At 36.3% G+C, this 14,510-nt stretch overlaps 1 protein-coding gene across 9 annotated transcripts in view; it reads left to right on the top strand.

Moving 5' to 3' along the window:
* The window catches only part of NSD1 (nuclear receptor binding SET domain protein 1), a 121,395-nt gene that overhangs the window by 85,207 nt on the left and 21,678 nt on the right, over positions 1 to 14,510 (top strand). For all 9 annotated transcript variants that reach the window (XM_028497864.2, XM_028497862.2, XM_028497869.2 and 6 more), the window contains 5 exons: positions 1,908 to 2,181; positions 3,947 to 4,056; positions 8,736 to 8,811; positions 11,301 to 11,419; positions 12,357 to 12,500. In XM_028497864.2, the coding sequence (XP_028353665.1) occupies positions 1,908 to 2,181; positions 3,947 to 4,056; positions 8,736 to 8,811; positions 11,301 to 11,419; positions 12,357 to 12,500 (723 nt within the window). The remainder of the gene's footprint in view (positions 1 to 1,907; positions 2,182 to 3,946; positions 4,057 to 8,735; positions 8,812 to 11,300; positions 11,420 to 12,356; positions 12,501 to 14,510) is intronic.

Raw genomic sequence — 14,510 nt, 5'->3', positions numbered from 1 at the left:
GTTTTTATTTCCATTTCTTTAGGAGGTGGGTCAAAAAGGATCTTGCTGTGATTTATGTCATAGAGTGTTCTGCCTATGTTTTCCTCTAAGAGTTTGATAGTGTCTGGCCTTACATGTAGGTCTTTAACCCATTTTGAGTTTATTTTTGTGTATGGTGTTAAGGAGTTTTCTAATTTCATACTTTTACATGTACCTGTCCAGTTTTCCCAGCCCCACTTATCGAAGAGGCTGTCTTTTCTCCCCTGTATATTCTTGCCCTATGTTGAATAAGAGTGGTGAGAGTGGGCAGCCTTGTCTTGTTCCTGATCTTAGTGGAAATGGTTTCAGTTTTTCACCATTGAGGATGATGTTGGCTGTGGGTTTGTCATATATGGCCTTTATTATGTTGAGGAAAGTTCCCTCTATGCCTACTTTCTTCAGGGTTTTTATCATAAATGGGTGTTGAATTTTGTCAAAAGCTTTCTCTGCATCTGGTGAGATGATCGGTTTTTCTCCTTCTATGCTTTATTTTTAAATTCAATTTCCTTAAACTCAAAGTATTTTAAAGTAAGTTAGAGATATTTTGACTCCACGTCCCTAAATAACATGCACCTCTAAGAAACAACATTTTTCTTCTCAACCTATTTATCATGGTCATATCTATTAAGGTCAGTTTATCTAATAACAAATCCATGTTCAGATTTCCCCAATTATTTCTTAACCTTTACATTTAATTTATCCAAACCAATATCCAGTCTAGGACTACACATTATATCTGGTTGTTACATTTCTTAAATCACCTTAAATCCAGGACAGTCCCCCCTTTTCATGACCGTATGTAAGCAATGAGAGCAACACATTTAAGAGTATCTGCTTTCTTGATTTGTGTGATTGCGTCTATGTTTCCTTTTAGGTAGTAGTTATAAGTAACAATTTGATAGATTCAAGTTAAACATTTTTGGCTAGATTACATGGTAGGTGTCATATGTTGTATGACATTGGAAGGTATTCAACCTCGAATAGTTCACCGCGGTGACTAACTGATTTCTCTCTTTTCAGTTATGTTTTACCTCTTTTGATCAAGCAGCAGTATATGTATAGTTACTTTGGCTCCAAGAGAATGTCCTGTTCCCCATCAGCCATTTCCCTGATGTTTTTTAAAAAATATCAATTGTAGATCCTTTTCTATATGAATAATTTCATTTGGGGTTACGAAATGAATATTTTCAGATTTTATTATTTCTTCTACTTATATTATCTGTCAATCTGTCATTTTATAGTACTGAAATACATGAAAGGCATGTATTGCTTTCCCATTGATTTACCAACTCAACTTTGGAAGTTTATTATTAGCTGCTTTTATCGATGATATATTAGGGAATCTTTTTTTCTTTTTTTAGATTATCACTGTGGCTTTAATGAATTTTTATAGCTTCAGTGTATCTCAATCCAATGACATTTTTACCCTTTTAAAAAATTATAGTAAAATATATATAACATAAAATTTACAACTTTAACCATTTTTTAGTGTATAGTTCTGTGGCATTCAGTACACCCACATCGTTATGCAACCACTACCATTATCACCACTACCCATTATCTTCAGAAATTTTTCATGTCCCCAAACTGAAATTCTGTGTCTATTAAAAAATAACTTCCCACTTCCCCATACCTTTAGCCCCTGACAACCACCATTCTGTTTTCTGTCTCTATGAATTTTACTATTCTAGGTACCTCATATGAGTGGAATCATACAATATTTGTCCTTTTGTGTCTGGCTTATTTCAGTTAGTGTAATGTTGTCTTCAAGTTTCATCCATTTGGAGCACGTGTCAGAATTTCATTCCTTTATAAGTACATTATTCTTTTTGACACTTAAATTATAATGACTTTGGCCTATGGATTCCACGTTTATCTTTTGCCCATAGGTAAGTTCCCGCCGTGAAGAGGAAAGCCTTTTAGCCCGGTGTCGATCTAGTGCTCAGAACAAACAGGTGGATGAGAATTCTTTGATTTCAACCAAAGAAGAGCCTCCAGTTCTTGAAAGGGAGGCTCCGTTTTTGGAAGGGCCCTTGGCTCAGTCAGAACTTGGAGGTGGACATGCTGAGTTGCCACAGCTGACCTTGTCTGTGCCTGTGGCTCCGGAAGTCTCTCCACGGCCTGCCCTTGTTGAGTCTGAGGAATTGCTAGTTAAAACACCAGGTAAGATGGGGATGGGTCTCAGTATGTAAGTGGGTATAATTAGAGGAAGCAGGAGATTTTAATATGTTTTGATGGAAAGCCAGTAGTGTATATCTGTACAGCAAACTACCCACTTTGATTCTGGGAAATCCCTAATACTGGCTAATTGGATATAGTTAATGGCCATTAATTGGTGTACTGTCAGGAAGACATATTTTTAAAAAATTACTTTCTGTACAGTGTTAACGCTCTTCATGATTATTGATCAACCACAGTGTGAATCAACACCTAGGATAAGAGGGTTTTGGGGAGGGGCACTGCGTACTAGTGGAGTAAACACATAAAAATTATACTTCAGATACTGACTTTACCAATCTGTGTTACTTGGGAAGTTGTTTAACCTCTGAACTTGTTTCCTCGATGTATAAAATGGAGACTGATGCAACGTATAAAGAAATTTACCTGACACATAGCAAGCAGCTGAGTGTGAATACTCCCTTGAAGTTAATTACCAATTTCTTTTCACTTTATCATTCTGTATAAACATGTCACCTGGTGAGAATGGGATCTAAACATACTGTCTCTAATTCACCTTCTGACATGTTTCTTTTCTTTTTTTTTTATTTTATTTTTTATTTTTATTTTTATTTATTTATTTTTTTTTTGCGGTATGCGGGCCTCTCACTGTTGTGGCCTCTCCCGTTACGGAGCACAGGCTCCGGACACGCAGGCTCGGCAGCCATTGCTCACGGGCCCAGCCTCTCCGCGGCATGTGGGATCTTCCCGGACCGGGGCACGAACCCGTGTCCCCTGCATTGGCAGGCGGACGCGCAACCACTGCGCTACCAGGGAAGCCCTTCTTTTTTTTTTAATTTTAAAAAATTTTTTATATTGGAGTAACCTTCTGACTTGAGTATTGTAGTCAACCAAGGAAAATTTTGTTTTTTTTTGTTTTATGGTTTGTTTTGTTTGTTTGTTTGTCAGCTGCTCTGCGGCATGTGGGATCCTCCCAGACTGGGGCGCGAACCCGGTTCCCCTGCATCAGCAGGCGGACGCGCAACCACTGCGCCACCAGGGAAGCCCCAAGGAAAATTTTGGATGTAACTTTTTCACATTGCCAACAGTAGCTTGTGATGTTATTCTTTAAAAAGGGATCCCAATTGTGCATAATCAAATAAGGTGGAATCAAAAAGAATAATAAAGATAGTTACCACCTCATTGCCCATTATGTGCCAAACACTTAGGCTCTTTTATATAATTCTTAAGAGCTGTCCTACAAAGTAAACAAGTGTCTTTTACTTATTTAGGAGCAGAATAAGAATTCTAATCCTGGTCTATTTATGCCCAGAATTCAAGATCTACTTTACCTCACTTCTCCTTTTGTTCTTACCACCAATTGATTGCTCTAAAGGGAGTTTTGTGATTTTTAAAAAATGTATCAACATATATGGTTTTTAGTAAGTGTGTATACACACACACACACACACACACACACACCTCTCTGACATAAGAACATCCTCACATTAGTTTGTGTCTGTATTGAGAAATATTTTCTTGTTTTATGTTAACTAGTATTTTAGAATAAATAAATTTTTACCTTGTCCCTCCCCACAAGATGATGAGAAAAATATTTAAAAATGACTAATTTTTATATTTTGAGAAAAATATAAAAAATGACTAATTACATATATATATATATATATATATATATATATATATATGTTTTTTAAAAATTAGCTTGTGCCCAGTTTCTAAATCATCTAATGAAAAGATACAATCATTTCAGGAAATTATGAAAGTAAGCGTCAGAGAAAACCAACTAAGAAACTTCTTGAATCCAATGATTTAGACCCTGGATTTATGCCCAAGAAAGGGGAACTTGGCCTTACTAAAAAGGTATGTTATTTTAGTCAATTTTAAAATAGGGTTGAATTCAGGAAATAGGGGATTTTAAAAACAAATCTTTTAGTAATACTTATGACATCAATGCACATATACATAGAAATTATAGAATGTCAGAGTACACTTGGTGATCTGAGAGATCCTACATTAAGAGGCTGTTTTGCATTTGTATGGACATGTGTATCACTTGATTTTAGATTTTCTTTTCAAGTGAAAATGAAAAAGGCTTTTACAGTTGAGTAAAGTTTGTGTTTGTTGTAATTTCTTTTCTGGGCTCAAAACCTCTTACCTGATTTCTACTTCACTTCTGTCTCTACAGGCCACTAACCTACTCTTATGCCATTGCCCTGTCTGCATAATACCTCAGAAAAGACCTAGCTCAGCTATAATCCAGGCAGAAACACTTGATCTTCAGTTTTGCAAACTTGGTTTCCATTAGCCAAGAAGGCATCATTAAATTGTAGTTGGAAATAGAAAATGATTTTCTAATTCTATAATGGTTGATAACTGGATATTGATTCCTTAGGATACATCCTGCTCTCTTTGTATTTGAGGAGTAACTCAGTGTATATGTTACAAATTCAGTTGTAGGTTGCACAGACTTCCTATTTTAAAAAATTCTTTTTCTTTAAAGAAAAAATGCAGATTGTAATCAAATCATAAATAGAGTTTTTGGAATTCTTTCCTTAGCTGTAGCAAACTTCTGTCCTTTAATCCTATATTAAGGCCCCTAGTTTTTATTAGTCACACATCTATAAATGTAAAATTTAATTTATTTGTGTTTTTATACCTTATTTAAAGAGTCACATTATGTACTTTAGTTCCTTTGTTCTTCTCAAAGCAGTTTTATGACATGGACTTTTTGGTTGTTCTTAGACTCATCTCCTGCCCTCCGAACTCTCTCTGCAGTTTGTGCAACCTTCAGTGACAGTGTGTCTCTAACTCACTATCCTCTCATTGAACCCCACACTCTAGTAAGGCTGTGGTCATCTCCTTCTGCAGTGCTTTCTCTCCTGGATTTATATTATTCAAATCTTAGCCACTGCGCAAGATTGTTGGCAGAGGTAGATGGGAAGGGCCAGGGAAACTGAGATTCAGTTGCACGTTTTGAGCATGGAAGTGACATTTGCAATCAGATGATAAATTTAATGGTATTGTACAAAGTGAGTCACAGGAGGCTGTTGTCTTACTGCTAGAGGTGAGGTGCTGCAAATGTCATTGAAAGTAAGAATTCAGGCGAGTTAAGTGAATGACCCCTCCCCCTTTATGGAGCTATAATTGGCATATATAAGTTAATGATTTGAAGGAATAAGATGAATTTTGAATCCTCAATGTTTTTGAGACTGGGTTACTTAAAAAATAGTGTTAATTTGTTTTTTAATAACTGTAAATGGAGTATAACCTTTAAAATTGTATAAAAAGTTTAAAAATATAGTGTTAATTTGTATGACCTTGCTCTGCCAAGTGCAGTTTTCTAATTGAAATTTAACTTGTCATGTTTGTGGGTTAATTTTTTCCCTAAGGGGATAAAAAGCATGATTTAGTTGATAATTTTAATTTATATAGGTGAAAGTGTCCCAGAACTCTTTGAGATTTAATTTACACCAATAAAATGCACAGATCTTAATTGTTCTGTTTGATGGTTGTAGACAGTTGTATGTACCATGTTAAGTACCACCCAAACTAAGTATGTTTTATATCTATCACCCCTGGAAGTTTTCTTGTTCCCCTTTTCACTCAACTCCCCATTCTCATCTCTTCAAGAGGCAAAATTTGCTAACTTCCGTTACCATAGATTAGTTTTGCTTGTTCTTGAATGTCGTATTTGTTGTTTTGTTTTTGTTAACCTGGCTTCTTTTATTCAACACATGTAGTTGAGATACATCCACAAGGATGCTACTTCAGTAGTTCAAGTACAATTTGCTTATCCTTTCTCCTGTTGATGCACATTTGGATTTTTTCATTTGAGGGCTATTAATCATAAGGCTGGTATGAATATTCTGAGTCTGTTTGTGTACATATATTTTCATTTTTCTTGGTGGTGTAAATACTTAGGGGTGGGATTGCTGGCTCATGAATATATCCCTTTTAAAGAAACTGCCAAACACTTCTCCAAAGTGGTTGTACAACTTCACGTTCCCGCCAGCGGTATATCAGAGTTCCAGTTGCTCCACATCTTTAATAGCATTTGGATTGTCAGTCATTTTAAGTTTAGCCATTCTAGTGGATATGAAATGATATCTAATCATGTTTTTAATTTGTATTCTCTAATGATTATTGATTTTGAGCCCCTTAGTATGTGCCTTCTGGCCATTCCTATATCTTATCAAATGACTGTTCAAGCACACTTATATTTTTGATTGGGCTGTTCATTGTTTTTATGGTTGCTTTTTTAGGAGTGCCTTTATATTTGGGATACAAGTCTTTTGTCAGATACATGTGCTTTAAATACTTTTTCCCAGTCTGATGCTTGCCTGTTCATTTCCTTAGTTTTTCATGAGAAACCATTTTTTGAAGTTTGTTTTTTCTTTTATGATTTATATTTTGTGTCTATTTCAAGAAATCTTTGCCTATCACATCAATACAGAAATGTACTTTCTGTGTTTTCTTTTAGGAGTTTTATGCTTTTGATTTATATACAGTTCTTCATTTTTTTGAGATGGAGTTTTGAAGTGGATGTCCAATTGTTTTAGCACCATTAGTTAAAAATATCTGTTAGCTATCCAATTCTCTGTCATATTTTTGGTCTCTTTAATCATTAGATATAATTAATAACTGTCACTGTTGAATTTCAGCTTTTTTTGGTAGGATAGGCATCATATTTGGTGCTAGAACAAGAGAAAACCAGAATTATTGGTGATGGCTAGACCTGGACCCTGGAGAAAAGTGACCTCTTTTCTGTTGTAGAAGTGAGTTCTGCTATCTGACCTAGTCAGCTTCACAGTTAAGGTCCTGCTTACTGTGAGGTATATTTTGCCATCAGGTTGAAACCATGATTCAGCTCCATCTTGGGACTACACCATGGGTTACCAGGCAGGCCATACCTTGTCTTTGGATGGATAAATCAGTGGGTTAGAGAAAGAGGGATTGTCTGTTGAGGTAGTGGTAACTTAAGAGTGCACAGACTTAATGCATATCCTACCAGATTATGCATAAAGTAAGTTACTGGCATCTTTGACGTGTCCTCCAAGGCACTTACAGAGTTCTGTGGGTTTTTAAAAAAATATATTTTATTATTATTATTATCATTTTTCAGCCATGCCTCGCGGCACGCGGGATCTTAATAAAAGCACAGAGTCTTAATCACTGGACCACCAGGGAGGTCCCTTTTTTTATTCTAAGCAGAGCAGATGGATTTTTATTCATGTAGTGTAGTGTGGGGTGTGTGTGTGTGTGTGTGCGTGCGTGCGTGTGCATGCTGTTATTTCTGTTTTAACTTACAAAATTGTTGACATCAGAAATGAGAATTTTTTCTGTATCATTCTCTGACTAGTTTTGGGAACATTCTGATTGTTTTTGCATCACAGCTTTTGGGTGAGTGTTAAACAATGAAGTATAAATTGGTTATCTAAGTAATATAGATGGTAGTTTTCTTTAAATTATGCAGTCTATTTTGTGGGTTTGTCTACTAGTGTTTTGTTCCATTTAACTAGGTACCTAACATTTGCTCCTTCATTTTATGACTTCATAAGACTCTGATCTACATTGAACATGAGGAACATTCTTATGATTTATTAATGTATATAATAAGTGTTCAGAAATTCACAGCTGCATTTTATCTTGTTTTAACCTCAGACTTTGGGAACTTCATAGCAAGAATAGCATCCATTATATCGACTTTTGTGGCCACTAAATTTTGTTTTACAGTCATGATGAAGAATATTATTATTCTTGTAGAAGACATTTTCTTGGAATAGAACTAATTCATACAAGCATTAGTAGTAGGGGAATAAAATGTGTAGTGAATTACTCTTGATGTTTAAGGTTTTTCTTGTTGGTTTTGTTTTTGTTTTTGGCCATGCCACGTGGCTTGTGGAATCCTAGTTAGTTCCCTGACCAGGGGCCCTTGGCAGTGAAAGCGCGGAGTCCCAACCGCTGGACCGCCAGAGAATCCCCAATGTTAAGTGTTTTGTTTTTAGTTTCAGTGTTGCTTTAATTTACATTAATCTGCAGCAACTTAAATTAGAAAGACTTTCCATGATTCAGAGCTTTTTAATATTTAGAATTCATTAAGTAAATAAGTCTGTGTAAAATCCAGTGGCTGTAAGTATAACATTAAGAAGGAAGATTTTAAATACACGGTGGTGTGGAACAGAATTGAGCTGGTGGGTCTATAAGCACATACTTTTTCTCTTTCTCTCCCACTTTAATCAGAGCAGTGTTCTATATCTGCTTTATATATTGGGAGTCTCTGAGTAAGCCAGTCGTTGTCCGTAGTCCCCGCAACGGAGTATGTGGTGGTTTTGAGTTTTAGAGCATGAAAAAAACCCAAATCTGATGCTTTTCCCCACAAAGTTTCTGTTCAACCCTTTACTATTATACTGTTCCTTTAATTGTTGAAAACAGCCAAGATTCTGTATCTTTGGCAATAGACAGTTCAGCTTTTGGCACATAGTATAAAGGGTTTGTTTTCTATTCCTTTGTAAAACATGATGCATTTTACTTATTTGTAGTGTTATGAAGCTGGTCACTTGGAGAATGACATTACTGAATCATGTGCTGCATCTCGTTCTAAAGAGTTTGGTGGAGGTGAGTGTTTTTGACATTTAAGAACTGTATTGCAAAAATAAGTGTGAAGTACCCTGTCAGTTAACGAGAAAAGTTACTAAGCAGGACTAGTAAGGTTGCAAGTTCTAAGACTTGTTTGCCCAATATATGCTTCCTAAAACTACACTATGACACTAGAAAATTGTATAACACTAGAAAATTGTATTGATTCATTTTTAACTTTATACTGAAATTAGTTAAATGGAATTAGAATTATATTAGTGTTAAGGAAATGTTGGGAACGATAAAGAAAAATCAGCTCCTTAAGTTTCTTATTAGATAATTCTCTATACTGCATCATTACTTTCTTGACTTTGATTCCTATAGGACAGAAAATACAGAATTTGAGTTGAGGGGGAAATTGCAAATCATCTTAAACAAGTCTTTCATAGTCTTACTTTCTTATATCACACCTGTGACCTTTGGTCAATGAACATATGCTTGAAAAAGAGAGCTTACATTTGAGCCTAGTCTATAATGGTTGCTTTCAAAGGCCTCGGGAATCTTCTAGATTAAATTGGAATCTGTTTCCTGGAACCTCTGCTTGGTCATCTTATTTCTGCCCACAGCAAGAATGGGCAGCCCTTCATTCAATAACAGATAAAATAATCATAGTTTAAGTATCTACTCTACCAGTTTCTTTGCATAAGGACTGTTACCTCTGATGAATCTAAAGCATTACAACGAATTAGGATATTATTCATATTATCCCTGTCTTGTAGAATAAGCATGAAGGTGAAAGAGGTTGGAAGGGTTGGGGAACTATATCCAGACGTGACCAAATTTATTGCCACACTACTGTCTCATTATCCACCCTGTGTTTCTCCATACCAATTCTTTCTATCCCTTTGATCATTTTGTCTGCCTATGCCATTTATTGATTGGTGTCATTCCTGAAATATTAGCTTAGATTTGAGCACGCTGCATCAGATATGATCTATCAGCAAAGGGTATTATGGGGAGATTATATCTTACGTGGTCTTAAATGTACACTTCTTTGAATGTGATCTGTGATTATTAAGTTTTTTAGCAAGTAAATTAAGCAATGTTAACTTATTTTAACCCTGTATGTAATTATAATATGGGTTGGTCAACTTGTTTGCTTGATTAAAAAAAAACAAAACTGCTTTCAAAATAATATCAGCTCTTTCCCTATACATTTGTACTTTAGTTTTCTGTAAAACCTGCAACCTGCACTTTATCCTCTGTAAATTTCATCTAAGTGTTTCAACTTGTGAGAATTTTGAAGCTTTATTCTGCCACCATATTAACTCTTCCCTTTTAGTCTTAGGCTGTCAGCAGCTTTGATAGCAGAGCTTGTCCATCTCGATCAGGCAGATCAAGAAGAGAGCCCTAACGCAGTCTTCCAAAGTATTTGATACCTAGCTTAAATATCCTGGAACATTTTACAAAATATCTCTTTAAAGATTCCTCTTAATGTTTCTATAACAAAGAATTGAAATATGTATAATAAAAAATGAGTTAGAGACTAAATTCCATTTTCTAAATATGTCAAGATTAGGCATTCATATTCAAGGTTATAGTACCGCTGCATGAATATCCTTTTTTAAAAAATTAAAACCCATTTGTTTGTTTATTTATTTTTGGCTGTGTTGGGTCTTCGTTGCTGCGCGCGGGCTTTCTCTAGTTGAGGAGAGCAGGGGCTACTATTCCTTGTGGTGCACAGGCTTCTCATCGTGGTGGCTTCTCTTGTTGCGGAGCATGGGCTCTAGGCACATGGGTTCAGTAGTTGTGGCACACAGGCTCAGTAGTTGTGGCTTACAGGCTCTAGAGCACAGGCTCAGTAGTTGTGGCACGCAGGCTTAGTTTCTCCACGGCATGTGGGATCTTCCCGGACCAGGGCTCGAACCCATGTTCCCTGCATTTGCAGGCAGATTCTTAAGACACTGCGCCACCAGGGAAGTCCCTGCATGAATATCCTTTTGGCCAATAAATGTATTGGTTGGGGGAGGGAGGTATTTTTCTCTCCTCCTGTAAGTCAGATCTTATGTATTTCATGTTTTTGTCTTAATCCTTAAATCATAGAGTGATATAATTTATTGTCTTTAATCTTGGAGGCCAGGTTTTAGTATCTTTTCCTGACTACTAAATGCATTTCCTCCCCATCTGTAGGATATTAAAGTCTTTTTTGGAACTAGAAAGTCTTTTATTTCAATCATATAAAATGAAATTGCTTTAATAACCTGTATGTTTACTATTTAATCCATATGAGGCAGAATTTGTATATATGTAGCCATTTCCCCAACTAGTTATATACTAATGGGTAAGTCTTTTTTTTTTTTCCTCTGCCCTTGTTTTCCTCATCTACAAAGTTGGAGAATTAAAATTAAAATTAAGGTTGGTGTTTACTCTAACATTCCATAATTCTGTGAGGTCCCTTTGGTTGAGGATAGGAGTTCTTGGACATGCATGCGATCAGCCAGCAGGTAACACCTGTTTTCCTGTCCTAGGCACCACCAAGCTGTTTGATAAACCAAGGAAGCGAAAACGACAGAGACATGCTACAGCCAAGGTGCATTGTAAAAAAGTGAAAAATGACAACTCATCAAAAGAAACTCCAAGCTCCGAGGTATTATGCAGTTCTTCATCTTTTGACCTTCCAAAGCAAAGCTGCTTTTCACAGTAGAGGCCACATCCCTTTTCCCTTTGAGTTTACCTAAAAATAGTATTCTGTTGAAACAGCTAGTAGTGATAAGGAATCCTGGAGAAAAAGATGAATCTGATTCTAGTAGAAATAAGTCAAAGCACTATGGCAGCTGTGGGTGTGACCTTTTTAAAAGATCACACCCCATGCTCTAGGTGTCAGATGAAATACATAACTGTTCATCATGAAGTAAACTTGTTCTAAAACCAGAGAGCACAATATCAAGTAACTATGTAATCCAGATGAACTTGGTATTGCCCTTTAAAAGTTGAGACTGCAGTTAGGGGAAAAACTCATTTGCTTATTTATTGAGACCACCAACTGCTTAATTTTAGAGTAATGTTTGTAAACAGTGACTTTTAGGAGACAGATTTAAAGCCATTTTCTTGAAGAGCATCAGTGCAGCCATTGATGCTATCCCTAGCTTTCCAACTCAGGTTAAAAGAGAATTAGAACAAGTCAGGTCAGCATCACATATTATGATACAGAGTGTTTCTTTCCAGGACAATTTGAATAGAATGCCCAAGGGGGGCATTTATTTAGGAAACACTGATCTTGGAAGGACAAATAAGTAATCAAATAAACTTAAGAATGTTTTCTCTCCCTTAGTGAAACCTTAAAATGGAACAGCTCAAAAAGTTCCAGTGGAACAGCCTCAGAGCAGTTAGTGGCAGGGCATGAGGCGCCCACTACCCGCCCAATCACAGCAGGGTTAGAACTAACATTGCATGCAGTCCGCCCACGTGATTGGCTGAACATCTGTAAGTGCTTAATGGCTAGACAAATAGCAGCCCAGAGGGAGGGGGTCAGATGGAGGAGACATCAATAATATAGATGTGGGACGTTATTTTTTCTCTGCAAGGGAGAACTGATGACACACAGGACAGCTGCAAGCCCCAAGGAGACCGTTGAGGAGGGTGTAGAAAATGACCACGGAATGCCTGTATCTAAAAAACTGCAGGGTGAACGAGGAGGAGGAGCTGCACTCAAGGAGAATGTTTGTCAGGTAGAGAATGTTTGCCCACTTGCATTTGAATTGCATGCTTATCTTTTAAGAGAAGTCCTCTCCCATCTCTTGATGACCTAGTCATGGTTAGAGTAAAAATTCTCTTGGATGATTCCAGATGAATCACTTACTTTAAGGATTTAACTCTTCTCTCTTCCCACAAAAAAAGAAGAGGAAATATTTAGGGTTGCCCCTGGTTAGATGCCCTGAAGTAGGTCTGAGATGAAAGGGGTGAATCTGTGGTCGCTCAGCCAAAGATAATTTTCCTGCACCTCTCATGGTGTGAGAATGTTTCAGTTTCTAAGGAATTTTTCAAGGAGAATTTTCACATAGATTGTTGGGTTTGTGTGTGTGTGTTTTGTTTGTTTTTGTTGTTTTTTTTTGTTTGTTTGTTTTTTCTGCTTTAAAGTACTGACTTTAGAGAACCTACCACCTGTATTTTTCTATTTATTTAATAAACATTTATACAGGTTTTTTTACTATGTGTCAAGTGTTTTTCCAGTCACTTTGTAAATATTACATCATTTAGTTATCATAACAATCTCATAAGATAGAGGATCATTATTATCCTTGTTTTATAGATAAGAAAATTGAGGTACAGGGAGGTTAAATAGCTTGCTTGTAGTCACTCAGTGAAGCCAGGGTTCAAACCCAGGCAATCTGGATTTTGAGTCTTAACCACTATGTTGTCTTGCTTCTCTGTGAAATGTGCCTCCACTTTAATGTCAAATGCCTTTATTTTACTTGGGAGTAGAGTCAATTAAATGGATGCATTGGTTATATTCTCTTTTCATGGTCTTGATTTTAACCTTGTAAATACGTAAAAACTGGCATATAAAAAGTTGAAAATATTAGTTTTTTTTTTTTTCTAATTGAAACTGCTAAAAAATAAAATTTCCCCAGGCCTAGAATATTATTATGGCCAGTATAATTTCAACTCAGTTTCTTTGTCTATTCATTTCACTGCTATATAAAGAAGGTTGATTATATTCAGACCTGCTCCCAAACAGTGTTACTCCTCAGAGGCTGTTAAGCCCACAAAGATTGTCATATAAGAAGGTATTGTAACCCATGGTCCTGGTTTGTTTGGATCAGTCTTTGTTTAAATCTGTTGTGCTTGTATAATTTATTAATAGCACCTCCTTTCATGCTCAAGTGTCCTAGTTTGAAGGATGAATTACATGGTCATCCCAATTAAAGGGTTAGTCTGTAACATTTGGTTAATTTGAAAAATTTATTCCTCAGTACATACTGTAATTGAAGTTTTCCTGTTTAAGCAATGAAGGTGAATTTATTGTGCAGGAAAGCTGATGTTGCTGGCACTCTGAATATACAAAACAAAACATGTAACATTTATGGCATTTGTCAATTTTTGGTCATGAATAGTAGATCATGGGAGAGCCAAACATGAAAGACTAGCTCAGAATCCCTTGGGGTCCCCTCTTAATCCCTGGCTGCCTCTGGCCTTTTATTCCCAAAGCTCTCCTACTCATTTGCTTACTTAAGCTTTGATGTTAAGTGGCCAAGACCTGTTCTGTTTCTTTGGGTTCTTGAGGATATTAGACTTGCCTGGCCATCATTCCCCCTTTCTTGTCTTACAGAATAAGTATAAGAGTTTCTTCATTTTTATCATTTTTCTGCTAATCAATATGGGGAAACAAGTCAGGATATTAGAGGGGTGAAAAGTAACAAATGTTGGGAATGTGCAGAATTTTGATAAATCATACAATGTTTTCAAAAGCAACAGATTCTGATCTTTATTTCCTAAGGCTGTATCATCATTGACACCCTGTTTTAGTGAGATTGTCTCAGAAAGGTGATCTCTCTGATTTTAATATGGTTCTATGTGTATCTCAGGGATTGTTCAAATCTTAATCAGGGCCCTTCTGGACTGTTATGACCCAAGTCCCAGCTGGCCAGTATCTCTTGGTTGAACCATTGCAGTAACCTCTTTGATTATCTCTGCTTCTCCTCTCACCTTTTTACTCTTGAAATTTTTCATGTAGCAGT

Source organism: Physeter macrocephalus, chromosome 2 (assembly GCF_002837175.3).
Source record: "Physeter macrocephalus isolate SW-GA chromosome 2, ASM283717v5, whole genome shotgun sequence".
Lineage (NCBI taxonomy): Eukaryota > Metazoa > Chordata > Mammalia > Artiodactyla > Physeteridae > Physeter > Physeter macrocephalus.
The sequence above is the reverse complement of the archived record's forward strand: the minus strand, read 5'-3'. Positions and strand labels throughout refer to the sequence as shown.